Source organism: Oncorhynchus nerka, linkage group LG25 (assembly GCF_034236695.1).
Source record: "Oncorhynchus nerka isolate Pitt River linkage group LG25, Oner_Uvic_2.0, whole genome shotgun sequence".
Classification (NCBI taxonomy): domain Eukaryota; kingdom Metazoa; phylum Chordata; class Actinopteri; order Salmoniformes; family Salmonidae; genus Oncorhynchus; species Oncorhynchus nerka.
In genome coordinates, this window is record NC_088420.1 from 46,236,193 (window position 1) to 46,256,978 (window position 20,786).

Below are 20,786 nucleotides of genomic sequence, written 5' to 3' on the forward strand. Positions count from 1 at the left end.
TAGCTAGTTTGGCGCAGTACTCATGTTTACATATAATAAAACAAAGTATTTTTTGAATACTTGGCTTCAATGTTTTTGATGCTTATCATAGTTTTTGTAGTCTCAGGCCATATATTGGATGGATACCATACTATAATGTACTGTATCAGTCTTTAGTAAGTACTGTAGTTCCCATTAGACTAGGCCAAGGTTTCAATATTTTTTTCTCTCTTTTGTTATCTCCCGACTTAGTGAATAGTGTGTGAGTAGAATCAGTAGCATAGCCTAGATCTGGGTGGGGTAGTGATGTTTTTACCAAGATATTCAGTTGGTGACTAAGGCTGCTTACTGCTTAGCATTCCCGGTTTATCATACTGGAGAGATTTCCCTCTCAAAGACAAAAGCTTAGCGTAGCACCCTGTATTATATGCATATTCAACAGCGTTTAAGAAATATATAACCTTCAGCAGGGTTATCTTTTGATCAAGCCATCAATGTCTAGTGATTATTCGTGTCGCAAAAAATGTTCGCTAACGTGTTAGCAATTAGCATGTTTGACATTTCAGTTGAAATACTACTACTATCAGCTTTTTGATAAGAGGTTTAGCAACAAAAAAATACGGCCCCGTATTATTGGCATACAGTCCCCAGTTATTGGCCACCTTACTATTTTGTTCTATTACAAGATATATCCATTTCATTGTGTTCAAAAAAGAGACACCAACCTCGTATCCGAAGTGTTTAACTAGATCCTAAGCTAACCTTCCAGTAAAAAAAGACTTGCCTGTCAACTTTTCATTGCGCAGCCCGCTGCGCCCTCCTGTAGACTTTTAAAAATGGTTCTTCACCCACATCTTCTTTAGTGTTGTAACCAAATAATGTCTCATTATTTGTTTTACAGATTAATCTTATGTTTTGAGAAAGTAGATAACAGTTTAATACTAACATATGAATTAGTATGAATCATTTAGGTTAAAAAAAGTTGTATATTAAATGGTGTGGTCTGCTGCACATTCGAATTGTACAATATACAGCGTGTCCCACAAAATGTGTGTATATATATATATATATATATATATATACAGTTGAATTCGGAAGTTTACATACACCTTAGCCAAATACATTTAAACTCAGTTTATCACAATTCCTGACATTTAATCCTAGTAAACATTCCCTGTCTTAGGTCAGTTAGGATCACCACTTTATTTTAAGAATGTGAAATGTCAGAATAATAGTAGCGAGAAGGATTTATTTCAGCTTGTATTTCTTTCATCACATTCCCAGTGGATCAGAAGTTTACATACACTCAATTAGTATTTGGTAGCATTGCCTTTAAATTGTTTAACTTGGGTCAAACGTTTCAGGTAGCCTTCCACAAGCTTCCCACAATAAGTTGGGTGAATTTTGGCTCATTCCTCCTGACAGAGCTGGTGTAACTGAGTCAGGTTTGTACACACTTTTTCAGTTCTGCCCACAAAATGTCTATAGGATTGAGGTCAGGGCTTTGTGATGGCCACTCCAATACCCTGACTTTGTTGTCCTTTAGCCATTTTGCCACAACTTTGGAATTATGTTTGGGGTCATTGTCCATTTGAAAGACCCATTTGTGACCAAGCTTTAACTTCCTGACTGATGTCTTGAGATGTTGCTGCAATATATCCACATAACTTTCCTCATGATGCCATCTATTTTGTGAAGTGCACCAGTCCCTCCTGCAGCAAAACACCACCACAACATGATGGTGTACCTTGTACCTTTATTTAACTAGGCAAGTTAGTTAATAACAAATTCTTATTTTCAATGACAGCCTAGGAACAGTGGGTTAACTGCCTTGTTCAGGGGAAGAACGACAGATTTTTACCGTCAGCTTGGGGATTCGATCTCGCAACCTTTCGGTTACTAGTCCAACGCTCTAACCACTAGGCTACCTGCTGCCGTTCTTCGGCTTGCAAGCCTCCCCCTTTTTCCTCCAAACATAATGATGGACATTATGACCAAACAGTTCTATTTTTGTTTCATCAGACCAGAGGACATTTCTCCAAAAAGTACTATCTTTGTCCCCATGTGCAGTTGCAAACCGTAGTCTGGCTTTTTCATGGCGGTTTTGGGGCAGTGGCTTCTTCCTTGCTGAGCAGCCTTTCAGGTTATGTCGATATAGGACTCGTTTTACTGTGGATATAGATACTTTTGTACCTGTTTCCTCCAGCATCTTCACAATGTCCTTTCCTTTGCTGTTCTGAGATTGATTTGCTCTTTTCACACCAAAGTGCATTCATCTCTAGGAGACAGAACGCGTCTCCTTCCTGAGCGGTATGACGGCTGCGTGGTCCCATGGTGTTTATGCTTGCATACTATTGTTTGTACAGATGAACGTGGTACCTTCAGGCATTTGGAAATTGCTCCCAAGGATGAACCAGACTTGTGGAGGTCTACAATTTTTTTTCTGAGGTCTTTGCTGATTTCTTTTGATTTTCCCATGATGTCAAGCGAAGAGGCACTGAGTTTGAAGGTAAGGCTTGAAATACATCCACTGGTACACCTCCAATTGACTCAAATGATGTCAATCAACCTATCAGAAGCTTATAAAGCCATGCCATAATTTTCTGGAATTTTCCAAGCTGTTATAAGGCACAGTCAACTTAGTGTATGTAAACTTCTGACCCACTGGAATTGTGATACTGTGAATTATAAGTGAAATAATCTGTAAACAATTGTTGGAAAAATTACATGTGTCATGCACAAAGTAGATGTCCTAACCGACTTGCCAAACTATAGTTTGTTAACAAGACATTTGTGACATTTTAATGACTCCAACCTAAGTGTATGTAAACTTCCGACTTCAACTGTATATATATATATATATATATATATATATACACACACATTCTCCAACAGCTAGAGAGTGTCTGAAATTAGAACGTGTCCGATGTTGAGGGGATATTAGCTATTAACATGCAGAATAGAGAGTGAAAGGGAGGAGAGAGGCAGAGCAGCACACAGCTTCCCAGTGGACCCAGTGGTAAACGCACATCGAGCAAGCCTCTCATGAAGCCATCCATGTTTCACTCCATCAGAGCAGGACATTTTAGAGAAAGTGGTGTGATCTACCAGAAGAATCAATTCCCATATGTCGATTTAATGTATGCTGTCGAGGGTTATAGTGTGGGTCAGTGGCAGTGTCAACCAGTCTCCTCTTTTTCATTCAATATTCTATAAGGAATCCCTGTGACTTGACTGATTTCTTAACACCAGAAACCCACTTACTGCACTAACTTAACACAGCTCAGGTCTCTCTGTCTACTCCTGTGTTGTGAGACAGCCCGTGAGGCTTTAGACTCCAGTGCACGAACCCCCTTGATAGCAGACAGAGAGACAGTCCTGTGTTTACCCCACTTTACTATCCCTCTGCTTTTAATTCATTCATGCCTGTTGTACTCTCCCTGCACTCTCCCCATCACTCAGTCAGCCCCAGTCACTCACAATTCACTACCCCTCCATCTCTCTGTCGCTTCGCTCGCTCACTTCTCTCTCTCCTGGGGGGAAAGGCAGCCTGCCTGGCCTACTTCTGTCTGTCTGTCCTCCCTCCCGCTGCGGTCGTATATCTGTCTGATGACATCGTCCTTCGACTCTGAAAGCTGCTGGCAAATCGATGACTTATTGTTTTTATTCTCCCTCTCACCTCCAATCTCAATCTCTCCATTTTCCTTGTTATATATCCTCCTGCTCCTGTTCCTCTCTTCTCTCTTTTATCCCCCTCCTCTCTCCCTCCGCCCTCTGTTTCTCTCTCTCTATCTCCCTCCCTCTGTCTCGCCATTCCTCCTCTGTGTGTCCTCTATCCTCCTCCTTGCCAGCTCCAGGCTCCCAGTGTGAAGGGCTTTGACTTTGCCAAGCTGCACCTGGGCCAGCACAGTAAGGATGACATCATGGTAATCCAGGAGGCCGGCGCCCCCGGCCCTCCCCTGCCCAACCTCAGCTCCAAGGAAGCCGCATCGGAGTACGGCGAGGTCCCCACCCCTAAGTCAAAGGGGACCTCAGTCTCCTCCACCAAGGCCTCCCGCAGCGCACGCAGACGAGGAAGGTCAGTAGCCCCCACTGTGTGTGTCTGTGTGTGGTGCTGGCTGGCTGTGCAGCTCTGCCTCATTCACCTCAGCAGGGAGATTCCAGTAGACAGGTTTTAAAAGATGTTCCATTCACAAAGCCCATCTTAATCAATTATTAATGCAGTACACTAGACATTTGATGTATTTTGTTAAAGGGGTTTCCTTCTATAGAAATGCCATATAGTCTATATTTTAGTAGGTAATTGTTTAATATATTGTGATTGTTTTTTCTACTTTTTGATGTATTGTTGCTGAGCTTTGTTTTGTGTTTTGGTTTCTACCTTGTGCACATTGAGCGTGGGAAATGCGCTTTACAAATGAAATATTATGATACATAATCCTGGTAGAAAATGTAAAAGCAGTGACATATACAGTGGGGAGAAGAAGTATTTCATACATTGCTGATTTTGCAGGTTTCCCCACTTACAAAGCATGTAGAGGTCTGTAATTTTTTATCATGCAATAAAATGCAAATGAATTACTTAAAAATAATACAATGTGATTTTCTGGATTTTTGTTTTAGATTCCGTCTCTCACAGTTGAAGTGTACCTATGTTAAAAATGACAGACCTCTACATGCTTTGTAAGTAGGAAACACTGCCGATTTTGCAGGTTATCAAATACTTGTTCTCCCCACTGTACTTCCTTTCTGACCTACTGTGGACAGCTCAGTTCATGTTCTGTCCCATGACCCACACAGCAGGGTTAGCAGTTTGTGTAGAGTAGCCTATCACTGGCCTCCCCACTGCCGAACAGCTAAATCAATGGTGTCAATACGTGATGGTCTATTTTCGTGAGATGGGAGACGCTCTGACTGAAAGATCATTTCTCCTCGCTAATTGCTTCAGCTAATAGCAGATCATTTAGGCTTGAATGCAGGAGTGGCAGTCAGCATTCTGAATGTGTGTGATAGTTTGCTGTCACATTGTCACTAATGTAGGGGATTAGAGTGGTAATGATTGAAAGAGAGGATTGATATTGACATGTCCTTGACTCTGGAGAGCTGCTCTACCAAGTTAGGAACTTAATTATGCTGTCAATGGGAATAATCCTAGTGATAGATTATGACAAAAAGCTTTTTTCTTTTGAGAAAAAGCCATTACAAACGAAAAGCACTGTTGAAAAGCACTGTTGTTTTCATTCTATATAGTATATAGCGCTTCGGAATTGTGTATACGTGTGTAAGCATGTTTGTGTGTGTGCGTGCTCGCGTGTTTGTACGAACATGACAAGTTTGTGTGTGTCTTTCCGGGGACAGGATCTCTCCATCGGACGGGGACTCCATGGTGAGTGCTGGGTCCAGTGATCGTGAGAGGGAGTCAGCCGAGGAGAACCTGAGAGCTATCGCCACGCCAAACGACAGCAAGCAGGCCCGCAAGATCCCCATCAATGTTTTAAATGGCAAGTGTCCATGGCAACATAGAGAGAAGAGGAGGCGGGGCAGGGGAGCAGTGAGGGAGAGAGGAAAAACAAGGGAAATAGAGACTTGGAGGAAGAGAAACAAGCAACTGATAGACAGACCCGGAGTGAAGGAGGAACAGAGAGGGACAGAGAGGGACAGAGAGCAAGAGAAGGGGGAGAGACTGAGTTAGCGTGAAAGCGAGGCAGGTAGTATGTCTGACAGTCTGTTGAAAGACCAGTGTAGTACCACTCTGGCCTGGTTGCTGGGTGTGTACACTGTGCAGACAGAGACCGAGACAACGCCAGCCAGGCACAGACTGAACCTGACTCACCACAGAGGAATGGCTCCAGCAGTACGACCTCAAAGCCCTTCCTCTTGCACGCTACAGTACTTACACACACACACTGACACACACACACACACACACACACTACCTCTCAGGGCTGCTACTCAACATGCTAAACAGAGGCTCCTTCGCTTCTCTCCACAGTCTAAATAGGCTTGGCTGAGGCCAGGAGACAGGATGTTATCAGCACTGGAATTTCTTCTTCTAAATGACCCTCTGCTGTGGATGGTCAAAGACCTGACATAGCACTCAGAGTAGTGTATACACACCAGTGATGATGTAGTGCAGAGCGATGTCCGACTCCTCCAGTATTTGCTCTGGGTCTGCCGCTGACTTAGTCCCGTAGAAATGGTAGGGAGAGACTTTAGCCTACATGGATATGTTTTAAACAGAATTACCTTGTCATCTGTTTAACTTGAATCTGTCTGTCCGTTGTTTTCCCGTGACTTCACTTTCTCTGTCTTGTCTGTTTTGGCTTTCAGGGAAGAATAGAATTGGTAAGAGTTTTGCTTTCTGTCAGTTCAACTTCTCTCTGTATTGAGGCTTTTGGGACCTGTAGCTGCTGTCTGTGCGACCGTGACGTCCGTTGTGTTGTGGTTGCTTTGTGTCGTGCTTCTCATCAATCACCACTATTCAGAAGTCAGATGTGTCGTCCCAGAGATGGGGAGCAATGAATGTTCTTGAACAACAGTAGTTTTAACGTTAGCTTTGCCATGAACTTGCCTTTCTCTTGTTGTAGCTCCCCCCCCAAAAAAAAAAACATTAGCTTACATTGGAATACATATATAAACATATCTTGATCATGTTAAAAGTAGTAATCCGATTGAATGCAGTTTCATGCCTGTGTAGTAAGTACACTGTTCAGTGAATCTATTTCAAAGGATCTGCCCCCTGGTGGTGAAAATAGTTGCATGACACCTGTAAGTTCTATCACAAACTTGCCTGGCTGTGATGTTGACCTTAGTCTTCCTCCCTGGTCCCCCTCAGGTCCTCCACCCATGAACGGCCATGATGAGCAGCTGTCGTCGGCCTCCATCTTCGAGCATGTGGACCGCATGTCCCGCTCGGCCGACGACAGCCGCCGCTTGTCCAATAAGATCCAGCTGATCGCCATGCAGCCCATGGCCTTCCCAGCCCGGCACCACGGTGCCACTGTCAACGGTATCAATGGTAGTGGGCAAGAAACACACAACATCTTCAACAAGGAGGTGAGACGCTGAACCTCTAGGAACCACTAACACCCTTCCTCAGACACATAAAGGCAGGTTACAGTAATGAACAGTAAATTCTAATATGAGTTTCTTGATCCTCTCTAGTCTCCCCACTGTCTGGACATCCACAAGGGTTCTTCGGCTGTCCCCGTAGGAGAACCCTTTTTGGTTCCAGGTAGAACCCTTTTTTGGTTCCATGGAACCAAAGAAGGGTTCTACCTGGAACCAAAAAAAGGGTTCTACTTGGGACCAAAAATGGTTAATGGAACCCAAAAGGGTTCTACCTGGAACCAAAAAGGCTTATTCAAAGGGTTCTCCAATGGCAGGGGTGTCAAACACATTCCACGGAGGACCTAGACAACCAGGTGAGGGGAGTTCCTTACTAATTAGCGTACAAGGGAGGAGCGAAAACCCACGGACACATGGCCCTGCTTGGAGTGAGTTTGACGCCCGTGTCCTACGGGGACAGCCGAAGAACCCTTTAAGCTTCCAGATAGCACCTTTTTCTCTGAAGAGTGTACAGACAAAGGAGATGTCATCCTCAGTCAGACTCACCTGTATAAATCAAGGTCAAATGAAGTGTGCAGTACGTATAGTAAAGCTGCATCTGGCCAAGTGAGTCACTGCAGTCATGTCTGGCTGTTGTTATTAAGACCCAGGTGGCGTTGAGGCACAAGTCTGAGATCGAGCACCACCGGAACAAGATCCGCCTGCGGGCCAAGAGGAAGGGTCACTATGACTTCCCTGCCATGGACGACCTGGTGGACAACGGTCTGACCACTGACCCCAAGGACCAGGACCGCATCTACCACAAGGCCCAGATGCAGATCGACAAGATCCTGGACCCCGACATCCACATGGCCTCGCTGTTCATGGAGCCTAAAAAGAGGTCAGTTATTTGGGGTTTGGGAGGGGTAGGGTGCACACAGTGAGGGGTGTGCATGCGTGGTTGTGCAGTAAATGTACCTGAGGGAGCTGCTGTATGTTTCTCATTATAAAAGATACCACGATTCTGAACTTTTTCTCAAGAGAATGTCATCCAGCTTTTCTTCACTGATGACTGACAGAGAAAATTCATTTTTGGAGCTATACGCCCCCCAGAAACATCTAGACTAATTCGCTTTGATCACTTTGAACTTGGGAGAAACTTCCGGTGTTTTTTGCAGTCACAATGAGGAAAAGTGTCCTACCGGTAGGAGAGTAGTTGAGACAGTGGAAAAGTAGAAGGGAGTTTTTAAAAATGCACCTTCAGTTTGCTAACATTTTAGGGAGAAAGATAAAGATGTCTCCCATTGAATAAAAAACCCTCACGTTTGATGTCTATTCAGATTGCCGGGCCTCCATTCCATTCCAAACGACCAGTAGATAAGAGTCCAGGCCTAAACCCTTTGATTCTGTCCCTGCGTCGGAAATGGCTCCCTATTTCCTATATATATAGTGCACTACTTTTGAGTGCAGCTTAACAGTAGTGCACTATATAAAGATTAGTGCCATTTTTAGACCAACTGGTCAAAAATAGTTAACTGGAGGGAATAGGGTGCCATTTCAGTGTGTTTGTTTGCCCTTCCATAATACTGTATGTGCTGCTACTCTGTATTGACATCTCTCTCTCTCTCTCTCAGTGGCAGGGGGAGGCGTTCTCCCAAGCAGAAGAAGAAGCACCAGCTGAACGGCAGCCTGACGGACGCAGACAAGGACCGCCTCATCTCCAACGACAGCGACGGCACCTACAGGAAATACCCTGGGGTCAACAATGTGGCCTATGTGGTGGGTATACCTGTGGAGCATATTGTATACACACACACACACACACACAATAGAAATCTCAGTCAGAGAGTAAAAGGTGCTTTTATGTTGTCAACGGAGAGGAATGTCTTCTTGGTCGGGGTCCAGATGTAACGTACATAAAACATTTCTGTTCCTTTTGGCATTATTACAAAAATATAACAGAATCACATTTTTGTGATTAAAAAAAGTAACAATAATAATTTTTCAGAGGGTAGCCTAGTGGTTAGAGCGTTGGACTAGTAACCGGAAGGTTGCAAGTTCAAACCCCCGAGCTGACAAGGTACAAATCTGTCGTTCTGCCCCTGAACAGGCAGTTAACCCACTGTTCCTAGGCCGTCATTGACAATAAGAATTTGTTCTTAACTGACTTGCCTGGTTAAATAAAGGTAAAATAAAAAAATGTCCAACTCCAAACTGATCTGAATGAATATTAGAGTCATGATGTGTATAATGGCTTTGGCTAATGACCATCTTTCTCCTCCCTTCTTTACATTAGTAATACATTAGTCAAATCTAGTCTCTTATTGTTCCCAGTCGGACCCTGACCAGGCCCCAGAGTCCGGGACCCCCTCCCCCAACGACGACGTCTTCCTGGGCCCCAACTCGCCCCCTCCGGGGCATGCCCCTCCTCCGCCCCCCTACATGCCCCCACAGCCCTCCATCGAGGAGGCCCGGCAGCAGATGCACTCTCTGCTGGACGATGCCTTTGCCCTGGTCTCACCCAACTCCCAGGGCAGCACGGCCGGCCTCACCCAAACTGGTGTCAACTCCAACCTCCCCAGCTCCAGCCCCCCACCACGCGGTGGAACCCGCCCCTGGGGCTCGTCTTACCCAGCACTCAGCCCCTTCTCCTCGGTGAGTCTGTATGGCCTCCCCCTCCACAGCTCTATTGATTCACTAACACCTCTGGGGACTACTGACAGCTCTCCTGCTTGGTCCTTGTCCTGCTACAGACGAGTGCAACACCGAAGGGTGTCTCGTAAGTTCAAGGTTTTTTTCACCGGCTTTCGTAAGCGTGAGGTGCAGCAGTGCACCGTTTTCCTAATGTAATATGGATAACTGTTACATACGTCACGATTGACTCTTTTTCCTCCTTTACCTCGCCACTCTCAGGTTTTCACTGTCAGTTTGACTCTCCGCACAGACACACTACATTTACAACATGTTCTGGTTGAATTAGATCTTCTTAGTTACTAATCAGTGAAGGAAGTCTCCGTCTGTCTCGCCCACCCAGCCCCCTGACCCCACTCAACTCCACATTACTACAGCACGAGACCTTCATGCAGCTGCACACAACTACAGTACATTGCGCGAGCCATAAGTCTACAGTAATACTGTACATATGTTCCTAACAAACTCCTAAATCTTAGGACATGTGAGCTGCACAGCCCAACCATATGAGACGTAAGGCTGCTGGAGGTTTGGTATGGTTATTTACCATAAGGCGCAACAAAACACTACAGCACAGTCCTCTGTTTAACGTGCAATGCAGCAACCCATTGACTGTGCTTAAAAAAAGAAAATGACCAGTTCGTAATTGCCCTCAAGGCGGTACCATGCTAATGAATTAAATGATAAGATACTGCATTGTGTTACGTGTGGTTATATGAGATTACTGCTATAGCGTGTGTTCCCGATTACACTGATCATATTAGGAAGATTTACAATATAATATACATTCAAATGTGAGAAAGGAGCTGTTTATCATAAATTATATATATTAGGGAGTTTCCAGTCCAGATTCAACCTCTTCAAACAAATACCAGCACTATATGTATAATACAATAGTAGTGGATATGCCAGTGCTTTAAATGTACACTGCATTCCTTTCTTAAATATATAACCTTCTGCTGTTCAAAGTTGATTTTAGGGCATGTGAGGCAAGAGCAGAACTTAATACATTTGATAAGAGCAAATAAAGGTTAGTCTCTTCAGCTTTCTTTATGAACATTTTCTTTGACCTTTCCTATTTAGTTTTATAAAGTTCACTCCCAGTCATTTTAAATTCATACAGACGTCTTATCAGAGTAATAGCTATGTTGTCTAAAACCAGCCCAATAAAGACAGTTGGCTACCTCAGGTGTAGAGAGAGCTCTAAATTCATCTGTGCTCTCATAAAAGCCATTCTCAGTGCTTGTTCTGGTTCAGTGCATTAATGTGCTCTGAAAGGTCACTTTTAGAGCAGGAAAACAACATCCAGCTGAAACAAGAGAATCCCATAGGCTATTTCTCCATGTCTCCCAGCAAAACACCAACGCTTAGTGTGCTGTACGATGTTAGACTCTCAGCCAAAATCTATCATGGCGTAATGTACAATTCAATCAACATAAATATCAATATTATGCTCCAGCCTTTTGTGTGTAAAGTGCTTTATCTGGATATATACTGTGTTAGTGGGTGATATCGGTTTTGATTGTACATGATCTGCACGCTTCAGTGAGGTCCCTGTAATCTTTACTTGTCCATCCCAGTGTCTGTGTGTCTTTGTCCTGATAAAATGTCTCTCTCCTCAGAGATACGCTGAGTTAGGAATGTCCCCTCCTTCAGTCCAAGGCTTACTACAGCGGTGAGTAGCTTACCATAGAGATACAATACCTACATCTGAAGTTGGAAGTTTACATACACTTTAACCAAATACATTTAAACTCAGTTTTTCACAATTCCTGAAATTTAATCCAAGTAAAAATTAGGTCAGTTAGGATCACCACTTTATTTTAAGAATGTGATATGTCAGAATAATAGTAGAGAGAATAATTTATTTCAGCTTTTATTTCTTTCATCATATTCCCAGTGGGTCAGAAGTTTACATACACTCAATTAGTATTTGGTAGCGTTGACTTTAAATTGTTTTTTCTTGGGTCAAACGTTTCAGGTAGCCTTCCACAAGCGTCCCACAATAAATTGGGTGAATTTTGGCCCATTCCTCCTGACAAAGCTGGTGTAACTGAGTCAGGTTTGTAGGCATCCTTGCTCGCACATGCTTTTTCAGTTCTGCCCACAAATTTTCTATAGGATTGAGGTTAGGGCTTTGTGATGGCCACTCCAATGCCTTGACTTTGTTGTCCTTTAGCCATTTTGCCACAACTTTGGAAGTATGCTTGGGGTCGTTGTCCAATTGGAAGACCCATTTGTGACCAAGCTTTAACTTCCTGACTGATGTCTTGAGATGTTGCTTCAATATATCCACATCATTTTGCATCCTCATGATGCCATCTATTTTGTGAAGTGCACCAGTCCCTCCTGCAGCAAAGCACCCCCACAACATGATGCTGCCACTCCCATGCTTCACAGTTGGGATAGAGTTCTTTGGCTTGCAAGCCCACCTTTTTCCTCCAAACATAACTATGGTCATTATGGCCAAACAGTTCACTTTTTGTTTCATCAGACCAGAGGACATTTCTCCAAAAAGTATGATCTTTGTCCCCATGTGCAGTTGCAAACCATAGTCTGGCTTTTTTATGGTGGTTTTGGAGCAGTGGCTTCTTCCTTGCTGAGTGGCCTTTCAGGTTATGTCGATATAGGATTCGTTTTACTGTGGATATAGATACTTTTGTACCTGTTTCCTCCAGCATCTTCACAATGTCCTTTGTTGTTCTGGGATTGATTTGCACTTTTCACACCAAAGTGCGTTCATCTCTAGGAGACAGAACGCGTCTCCATCCTGAGTGGTATGACAGCAGCGTGGTTCCATTGTGTTTATACTTGCATACTATTGTTTGTACAGATGAACGTTGTACCTTCAGGCGTTTGGAAATTGCTCCCAAGGATGAACCACACTTGTGCAGGTCTACATTTTTTTTCTGAGGTCTTGGCTGATTTATTTAGATTTTCGCATGATGTCAAGCAAAGAGGCACTGAGTTTGAAGGTAGGCCTTGAAATACATCCACAGGTACACCTCCAATTAACTCAAATGATGTCAATCAGCCTATCAGTAGCTTCTAAAGCCATGACATCATTTTCTGGCACAGTCAACTTAGTGTATGTAAACTTCTGACCCACTGGAGTTCAAATCAAATCAAATTTATTTATATAGCCCTTCGTACATCAGCTGATATCTCAAAGTGCTGTACAGAAACCCAGCCTAAAACCCCAAACAGCAAACAATGCAGGTGTAAAAGCACGGTGGCTAGGAAAAACTCCCTAGAAAGGCCAAAACCTAGGAAGAAACCTAGAGAGGAACCAGGCTATGTGGGGTGGCCAGTCCTCTTCTGGCTGTGCCGGGTAGAGATTATAACAGAACATGACCAAGATGTTCAAATGTTCATAAATGACCAGCATGGTCGAATAATAATAAGGCAGAACAGTTGAAACTGGAGCAGCAGCACAGTCAGGTGGACTGGGGACAGCAAGGAGTCATCATGTCAGGTAGTCCTGGGGCACGGTCCTAGGGCTCAGGTCCTCCGAGAGAGAGAAAGAAAGAGAGAATTAGAGAAAGCATATGTGGGGTGGCCAGTCCTCTTCTGGCTGTGCCGGGTGGAGATTATAACAGAACGTGGCCAAGATGTTCAAATGTTCATAAATGACCAGCATGGTTGAATAATAGTAAGGCAGAACAGTTGAAACTGGAGCAGCAGCATGGCCAGGTGGACTGGGGACAGCAAGGAGTCATCATGTCAGGTAGTCCTGGGACATGGTCCTAGGGCCCAGGCCAGTTGAAACTGGAGCAGCAGCATGGCCAGGTGGACTGGGGACAGCAAGGAGTCATCATGTCAGGTAGTCCTGGGGCATGGTCCTAGGGCTCAGGTCCTCCGAGAGAGAGAAAGAAAGAGAGATGGAGAGAATTAGAGAACGCACACTTAGATTCACACAGGACACCGAATAGGACAGGAGAAGTACTCCAGATATAACAAACTGACCCTAGCCCCCGACACATAAACTACTGCAGCATAAATACTGGAGGCTGAGACAGGAGGGGTCAGGAGACACTGTGGCCCCATCCGAGGACACCCCCGGACAGGGCCAAACAGGAAGGATATAACCCCACCCACTTTGCCAAAGCACAGCCCCCACACCACTAGAGGGATATCTTCAACCACCAACTTACCATCCTGAGACAAGGCCGAGTATAGCCCACAAAGATCTCCGCCACGGCACAACCCAAGGGGGGGGCGCCAACCCAGACAGGCTGACCACAACAGTGAATCAACCCACCCAGGTGACGCACCCCCCCCAGGGACGGCATGAGAGAGCCCCAGTATGCCAGTGACTCAGCCCCCGTAACAGGGTTAGAGGCAGAGAATCCCAGTGGAAAGAGGGGAACCGGCCAGGCAGAGACAGCAAGGGCGGTTCGTTGCTCCAGAGCCTTTCCGTTCACCTTCCCACTCCTGGGCCAGAGTACACTCAATCATATGACCCACTGAAGAGATGAGTCTTCAGTAAAGACTTAAAGGTTGAGACCGAGTTTGCGTCTCTGACATGGTTAGGCAGACCGTTCCATAAAAATGGAGCTCTATAGGAGAAAGCCCTGCCTCTAGCTGTTTGCTTAGAAATTCTAGGGACAATTAGGAGGCCTGCGTCTTGTGACCGTAGCGTACGTGTAGGTATGTATGGCAGGACCAAATCAGAGAGATAGGTAGGAGCAAGCCCATGTAATGCTTTGTAGGTTAGCAGTAAAACCTTGAAATCAGCCCTTGCTTTGACAGGAAGCCAGTGTAGAGAGGCTAGCACTGGAGTAATATGATCAAATTTTTTGGCTCTAGTCAGGATTCTAGCAGCCGTATTTAGCACTAACTGAAGTTTATTTAGTGCTTTATCCGGGTAGCCGGAAAATAGAGCATTGCAGTAGTCTAACCTAGAAGTGACAATGGATTATGGATGGATGGATTAATTTTTCTGCATCATTTTTGGACAGAAAGTTTCTGATTTTTGCAATGTTACGTAGATGGAAAAAAGCTGTCTCTAAATGGTCTTGATATGTTCTTTAAAAGAGAGATCAGGGTCCAGAGTAACGCCGAGGTCCTTCACAGTTTTATTTGAGACGACTGTACAACCATTAAGATTAATTGTCAGATTCAACAGAAGATCTCTTTGTTTCTTGGGACCTAGAACAAGCATCTCTGTTTTGTCCGAGTTTAATAGTAGAAAGTTTGCAGCCATCCACTTCCTTATGTCTGAAACACATGCTTCTAGCGAGGGCAATTTTGGGGCTTCACCATGTTTCATTGAAATGTACAGCTGTGTGTCATCCGCATAGCAGTGAAAGTTTACATTATGTTTTCGAATAACATCCCCAAGAGGTAAAATATATAGTGAAAACAATAGTGGTCCTAAAACGGAACCTTGAGGAACACCGAAATTTACAGTTGATTTGTCAGAGGACAAACCATTCACAGAGACAAACTGATATCTTTCCGACAGATAAGATCTAAACCAGGCCAGAACATGTCCGTGTAGACCAATTTGGGTTTCCAATCTCTCCAAAAGAATGTGGTGATCGATGGTATCAAAAGCAGCACTAAGGTCTAGGAGCACGAGGACAGATGCAGAGCCTCGGTCCGATGCCATTAAAATGTAATTTACCACCATCACCAGTGCCGTCTCAGTGCTATGATGGGGTCTAAAACCAGACTGAAGCATTTCGTATACATTGTTTGTCTTCAGGAAGGCAGTGAGTTGCTGCGCAACAGCCTTCTCTAAAATTTTTGAGAGGAATGGAAGATTCGATATAGGCCGATAGTTTTTTATATTTTCTGGGTCAAGGTTTGGCTTTTTCAAGAGAGGCTTTATTACTGCCACTTTTAGTGAGTTTGGTACACATCCAGTGGATAGAGAGCCGTTTATTATGTTCAACATAGGAGGGCCAAGCACAGGAAGCAGCTCTTTCAGTAGTTTAGTTGGAATAGGGTCCAGTATGCAGCTTGAAGGTTTAGAGGCCATGATTATTTTCATCGTGTCAAGAGATATAGTACTAAAACACTTGAGCGTCTCTCTTGATCCTAGGTCCTGGCAGAGTTGTGCAGACTCAGGACAACTGAGGTTTGGAGGAATACGCAGGTTTAAAGAGGAGTCCGTAATTTGCTTTCTAATAATCATAATCTTTTCCTCAAAGAAGTTCATGAATTTATCACTGCTAAAGTGAAAGTCATCCTCTCTTGGGGAATGCTGCTTTTTAGTTAGCTTTGTGACAGTATCAAAAAGGAATTTCGGATTGTTCTTATTTTCCTCAATTAAGTTAGAAAAATAGGATGATCGAGCAGCAGTAAGGGCTCTTCGGTACTGCACGGTACCGTCCTTCCAAGCTAGTCGGAAGACTTCCAGTTTGGTGTGGCGCCATTTCCGTTCCAATTTTCTGGAAGCTTGCTTCAGAGCTCGGGTATTTTCTGTGTACCAGGGAGCTAGTTTCTTATGAGACATTTTTTTAGTTTTTAGGGGTGCAACTGCATCTAGGGTATTGCGCAAGGTTAAATTGAGATCCTCAGTTAGGTGGTTAACGGATTTTTGTCCTCTGGCGTCCTTGGGTAGGCAGAGGGAGTCTGGAAGGGCATCAAGGAATCTTTGTGTTGTCTGTGAATTTATAGCACGACTTTTGATGTTCCTTGGTTGGGGTCTGAGCAGATTATTTGTTGCAATTGCAAACGTAATAAAATGGTGGTCCGATAGTCCAGGATTATGAGGAAAAACATTAAGATTCACAACATTTATTCCATGGGACAAAACTAGGTCCAGCGTATGACTGTGACAGTGAGTGGGTCCAGAGACATGTTGGACAAAACCCACTGAGTCGATGATGGCTCCGAAAGCCTTTTGGAGTGGGTCTGTGGACTTTTCCATGTGAATATTAAAGTCACCAAAGATTAGAATATTATCTGCAATGACTACAAGGTCCGATAGGAATTCAGGGAACTCAGTGAGAAACGCTGTATATGGCCCAGGAGGCCTGTAAACAGTAGCTATAAAAAGTGATTGAGTAGGCTGCATAGATTTCATGACTAGAAGCTCAAAAGACGAAAACGTCATTTTTTTTTTTTGTAAATTGAAATTTGCTATCGTAAATGTTAGCAACACCTCCGCCTTTGCGGGATGCACGGGGGATATGGTCACTAGTGTAGCCAGGAGGTGAGGCCTCATTTAACACAGTAAATTCATCAGGCTTAAGCCATGTTTCAGTCAGGCCAATCACATCAAGATTATGATCAGTGATTAGTTCATTGACTATAATTGCCTTTGAAGTAAGGGATCTAACATTAAGTAGCCCTATTTTGAGATGTGAGGTATCATGATCTCTTTCAGTAATGACAGGAATGGAGGTGGTCTTTATCCTAGTGAGATTGCTAAGGCGAACACCGCCATGTTTAGTTTTGCCCAACCTAGGTCGAGGCACAGACACGGTCTCAATGGTGATAGCTGAGCTGACTACACTGACTATGCTAGTGGCAGACTCCACTATGCTGGCTAATAGCCTGCTGCCTGGCCTGCACCCTATTTCACCCTATTTCATTGTTGTTTGACGCAATGCGGAACATATCCCAGTCCACGTGATCGAAGCAATCTTGAAACGTGGAATCAGATTGGGCGCGGGAGCTTCCTGTTTTAGTTTCTGTCTATAGGCTGGAAGCAACAAAGTTGTTGTTGAGTTGTGATACAGTGAATTATAAGTGAAATAATCTGTCTGTAAACAATTATTAGAAAAATGACTTGTGTCATGCACATAGATGTCCTAACCAACTTGCCAAAACTATAGTTTGTTAACAAGGATTTTGTGGAGTGGTTGAACATTGAGTTTTAATGACTCCAACCTAAGTGTATGTAAACTTCTGACTTCAACTGTTTGTTATATAATGTAATAGTATGTGTAGCTAACTAATTCTGAGAGGATAGGAAGAGCATTTTAATTTTTCTTACGTTTACCCCCACGACTGTAGGCTACTTTGAGCCATACATACTGTAGGCTACATTGAGCCATACATTGAATCTATGGTCTCATATTCCCACATCTTTCGTGTGGGGATGTTTTCCTTTGCGTGTGTCCATGCGGAGGGCAGGGACTTGTCCTCATACATGATTTTTTTCATCTTTATTTTAGTAGTTTAATGCAGTGTGTCCCAACTCCAGTCCTCGAGTAACCCCAACAGAACACATTTTTTTGTAGCCTTGGACAAAAACACCTGATTCAACTTGTCAAGGGCTTGATCATTAGTTGACAAGTAGAATCAGCTGTGCTTGTCCGGGGCCACAACAAAGATATGTACTGTTGGGGGTACTCGAGGACCGAAGTTGGGAACCACTGGTTTAATTGATCCAGTCTCCTAACTGCCTAATAAAAGACAGAGATGGTGGCGATTTGCTTTGGTTGATCTTCTTTTGATTTACACACACACACACACACACACACTGAAACAATGATCTGCAGATCTGCAGCTGATGCACATCATAGAAGCTATGACGTTATACAATAGGACCTCTATTTGACATTTGTACTGTATTTCAGACAGGGCCAGGGCTCCAGCTACCTGCCACCAGGTGACCCAGGACATGTTGACCAGCTCCCCCCAGACAGCCACTATTCCACCAGGGGCCTGTACACTGAAGACCTCCCCTTCTCAGCCAGGCCACGACCAGTAGGGGGCACCACAGGTACGCACACACACACACACACACACACACACACACACACACACACAGCTCAACAGTCACTGAATGTATGTGTGTCTAACCCAGACCACTCACCTCTCTCCCATGAGCCTGTCAGCCTCAAACAGCCTAGTCTCTATTGAATTATTAAATAGTCTGGGTCTTGGTGTGCTGTGAGAGATACACTAATATAAATGGACTCTGCCTTATGAAGTGCTGCTGCTGCACAGAGAGTGCATGTTAATTGAAGGAACTGCCTCAAAGTGTATTACAGGCCAGTGAGGATTAAATGTCAGATATGCCTGAGGGTTGATATGTATGTTTTTGTGTGTGCGCGTGTTTGTCAGAAAAGCTGACCACGACTCCATTTTGTTGCTTCCAGCCTATAGACAGAAACTAAAACAGGAAGCTCCCGCGCCCAATCTGATTCCACGTTTCAAGATTGCTTCGATCACGTGGACTGGGATATGTTCCGCATTGCGTCAAACAACAACATTGACGAATACGCTGATTCGGTGAGCGAGTTTATTAGCAAGTGCATCGGCGATGTCGTACCCACAGCAACTATTGAAACATTCCCAAAACAGAAACTGTGGACTGATGGCAGCATTCGCGCGAAACTGAAAGTGTGAACCACTGCTTTTAATCAGGGCAAAGTGACCGGTAACATGACCAAATACAAACAGTGTAGCTATTCCCTCCGCAAGGCAATCAAACAAGATAAGCGTCAGTATAGAGACAGAGTAGAGTCGCAATTCAACGGCTCAGACACAAGAGGTATGTGGCAGGGTCTACAGTCAATCACGGATTACAAAAAGAAAACCAGCCCCGTCGTGGACCAGGATATCTTGCTCCAAGACAGACTAAACAACTTCTTTGCCCGCTTTGAGGACAATACATTGCCACTGACACGGCCCGCTACCAAAACCTGTGTTAACCCTCGCAAGGCTGCAGGCCCAGACGGCATCCCCAGCCTCGTCCTCAGAGCATGCGCAGACCAGCTGGCTGGTGTGTTTACGGACATATTCAATCAATCCTTATCCCAGTCTGCTGTTCCCACATGCTTCAAGAGTGCCACCATTGTTCCTGTTCTCAAGAAAGCTAAGGTAACTGAGCTAAACGACTTCAGTCATCATGAAGTGCTTTGAGAGACTAGTCAAGGACCATGTCACCTCCACCCTACCTGACACCCTAGACCCACTCCAATTTGCTTACCGCCCCTATAGGTCCACAGACGACGCAATCGCAACCACACTGCACACTACCCTAACCCATCTGGACAAGAGGAATACCTATGTGAGAATGCTGTTCATCGACTACAGCTCAGCATTTAACACCATAGTACCCTCCAAACTCGTCACCAAACTCGTCATCGACCCCGGGTCTCGACCCCGCCCTGTGCAACTGGGTACTGGACTTCCTGACGGGGCCGCCCCCAGGTGGTGAGGGTAGGTAACAACATCTCCACTCCGCTGATCCTCAACACTGGGGCCCCACATGGGTGCGTTCTGAGCCCTCTCCTGTACTCCCTGTTCACCCACGACTGCGTGGCCATACACGCCTCCAACTCAATCATCAAGTTTGCAGACGACACTACAGTGGTAGGCTTGATTGCCAACAACGACTAGACGGCCTACACGGAGGAGGTGAGGGCCCTCGGAGTTTGGTGTCAGGAAAATAACCTCACACTCAACGTCAACAAAACAAAGAAGATGATTGTGGACTTCAGGAAACAGCAGAGCACCCCCCTATCCACATCGACGGAACAGTAGTGGAGAGGGTAGTAAGTTTTAAGTTCCTCGGTGTACACATCACGGACAACTGAATTGGTACACCCACACAGACAGCGTGGCGAAGAAGGTGCAGCAGCGCCTCTTCAACCTCAGGAGGCTGAAGAAATTCAGCTTGTCACCAAAAGCACTCACAAACTTTTACAGATGCACAATCGAGAGCATCCTGTCGGGCTGTATTTACATTTACATTTAAGTCATTTAGCAGACGCTCTTATCCAGAGCGACTTACAAATTGGTGCGTTCACCTTAAGACATCCAGTGGAACAGCCACTTTACAATAGTGCATCTAAATCTTTCAAGGGGGGTGAGAAGGATTACTTTATCCTATCCTAGGTATTCCTGAAAGAGGTGGGGTTTCAGGTGTCTCCGGTGTCCTGGCGTCGTGAGGGAGTTTGTTCCACCATTGGGGGGCCAGAGCAGTGAACAGTTTTGACTGGGCTGAGCGGGAACTGTACTTCCTCAGTGGTAGGGAGGCGAGCAGGCCAGAGGTGGATGAACGCAGTGCCCTTGTTTGGGTGTAGGGCCTGATCAGAGCCTGGAGGTACTGAGGTGCCGTTCCCCTCACAGCTCCGTAGGCAAGCACCATGGTCTTGTAG

The 20,786-nt window shown here is 44.7% G+C and overlaps 1 protein-coding gene across 3 annotated transcripts in view; it reads left to right on the plus strand.

Annotated features, from left to right (window-relative positions):
- Window positions 1-20,786, plus strand: part of si:ch211-1e14.1 (UPF0606 protein KIAA1549) — a 97,276-nt gene that overhangs the window by 66,395 nt on the left and 10,095 nt on the right. For 2 of the 3 annotated variants that reach the window (XM_029634619.2, XM_029634621.2), the window contains exons 12-19: window positions 3,831-4,057; window positions 5,338-5,480; window positions 6,815-7,035; window positions 7,692-7,927; window positions 8,661-8,805; window positions 9,361-9,681; window positions 11,340-11,392; window positions 18,255-18,400. In XM_029634619.2, the coding sequence (XP_029490479.1) occupies window positions 3,831-4,057; window positions 5,338-5,480; window positions 6,815-7,035; window positions 7,692-7,927; window positions 8,661-8,805; window positions 9,361-9,681; window positions 11,340-11,392; window positions 18,255-18,400 (1,492 nt within the window). The remainder of the gene's footprint in view (window positions 1-3,830; window positions 4,058-5,337; window positions 5,481-6,814; window positions 7,036-7,691; window positions 7,928-8,660; window positions 8,806-9,360; window positions 9,682-11,339; window positions 11,393-18,254; window positions 18,401-20,786) is intronic. The other variant, XM_029634620.2, reaches the window with a different exon arrangement.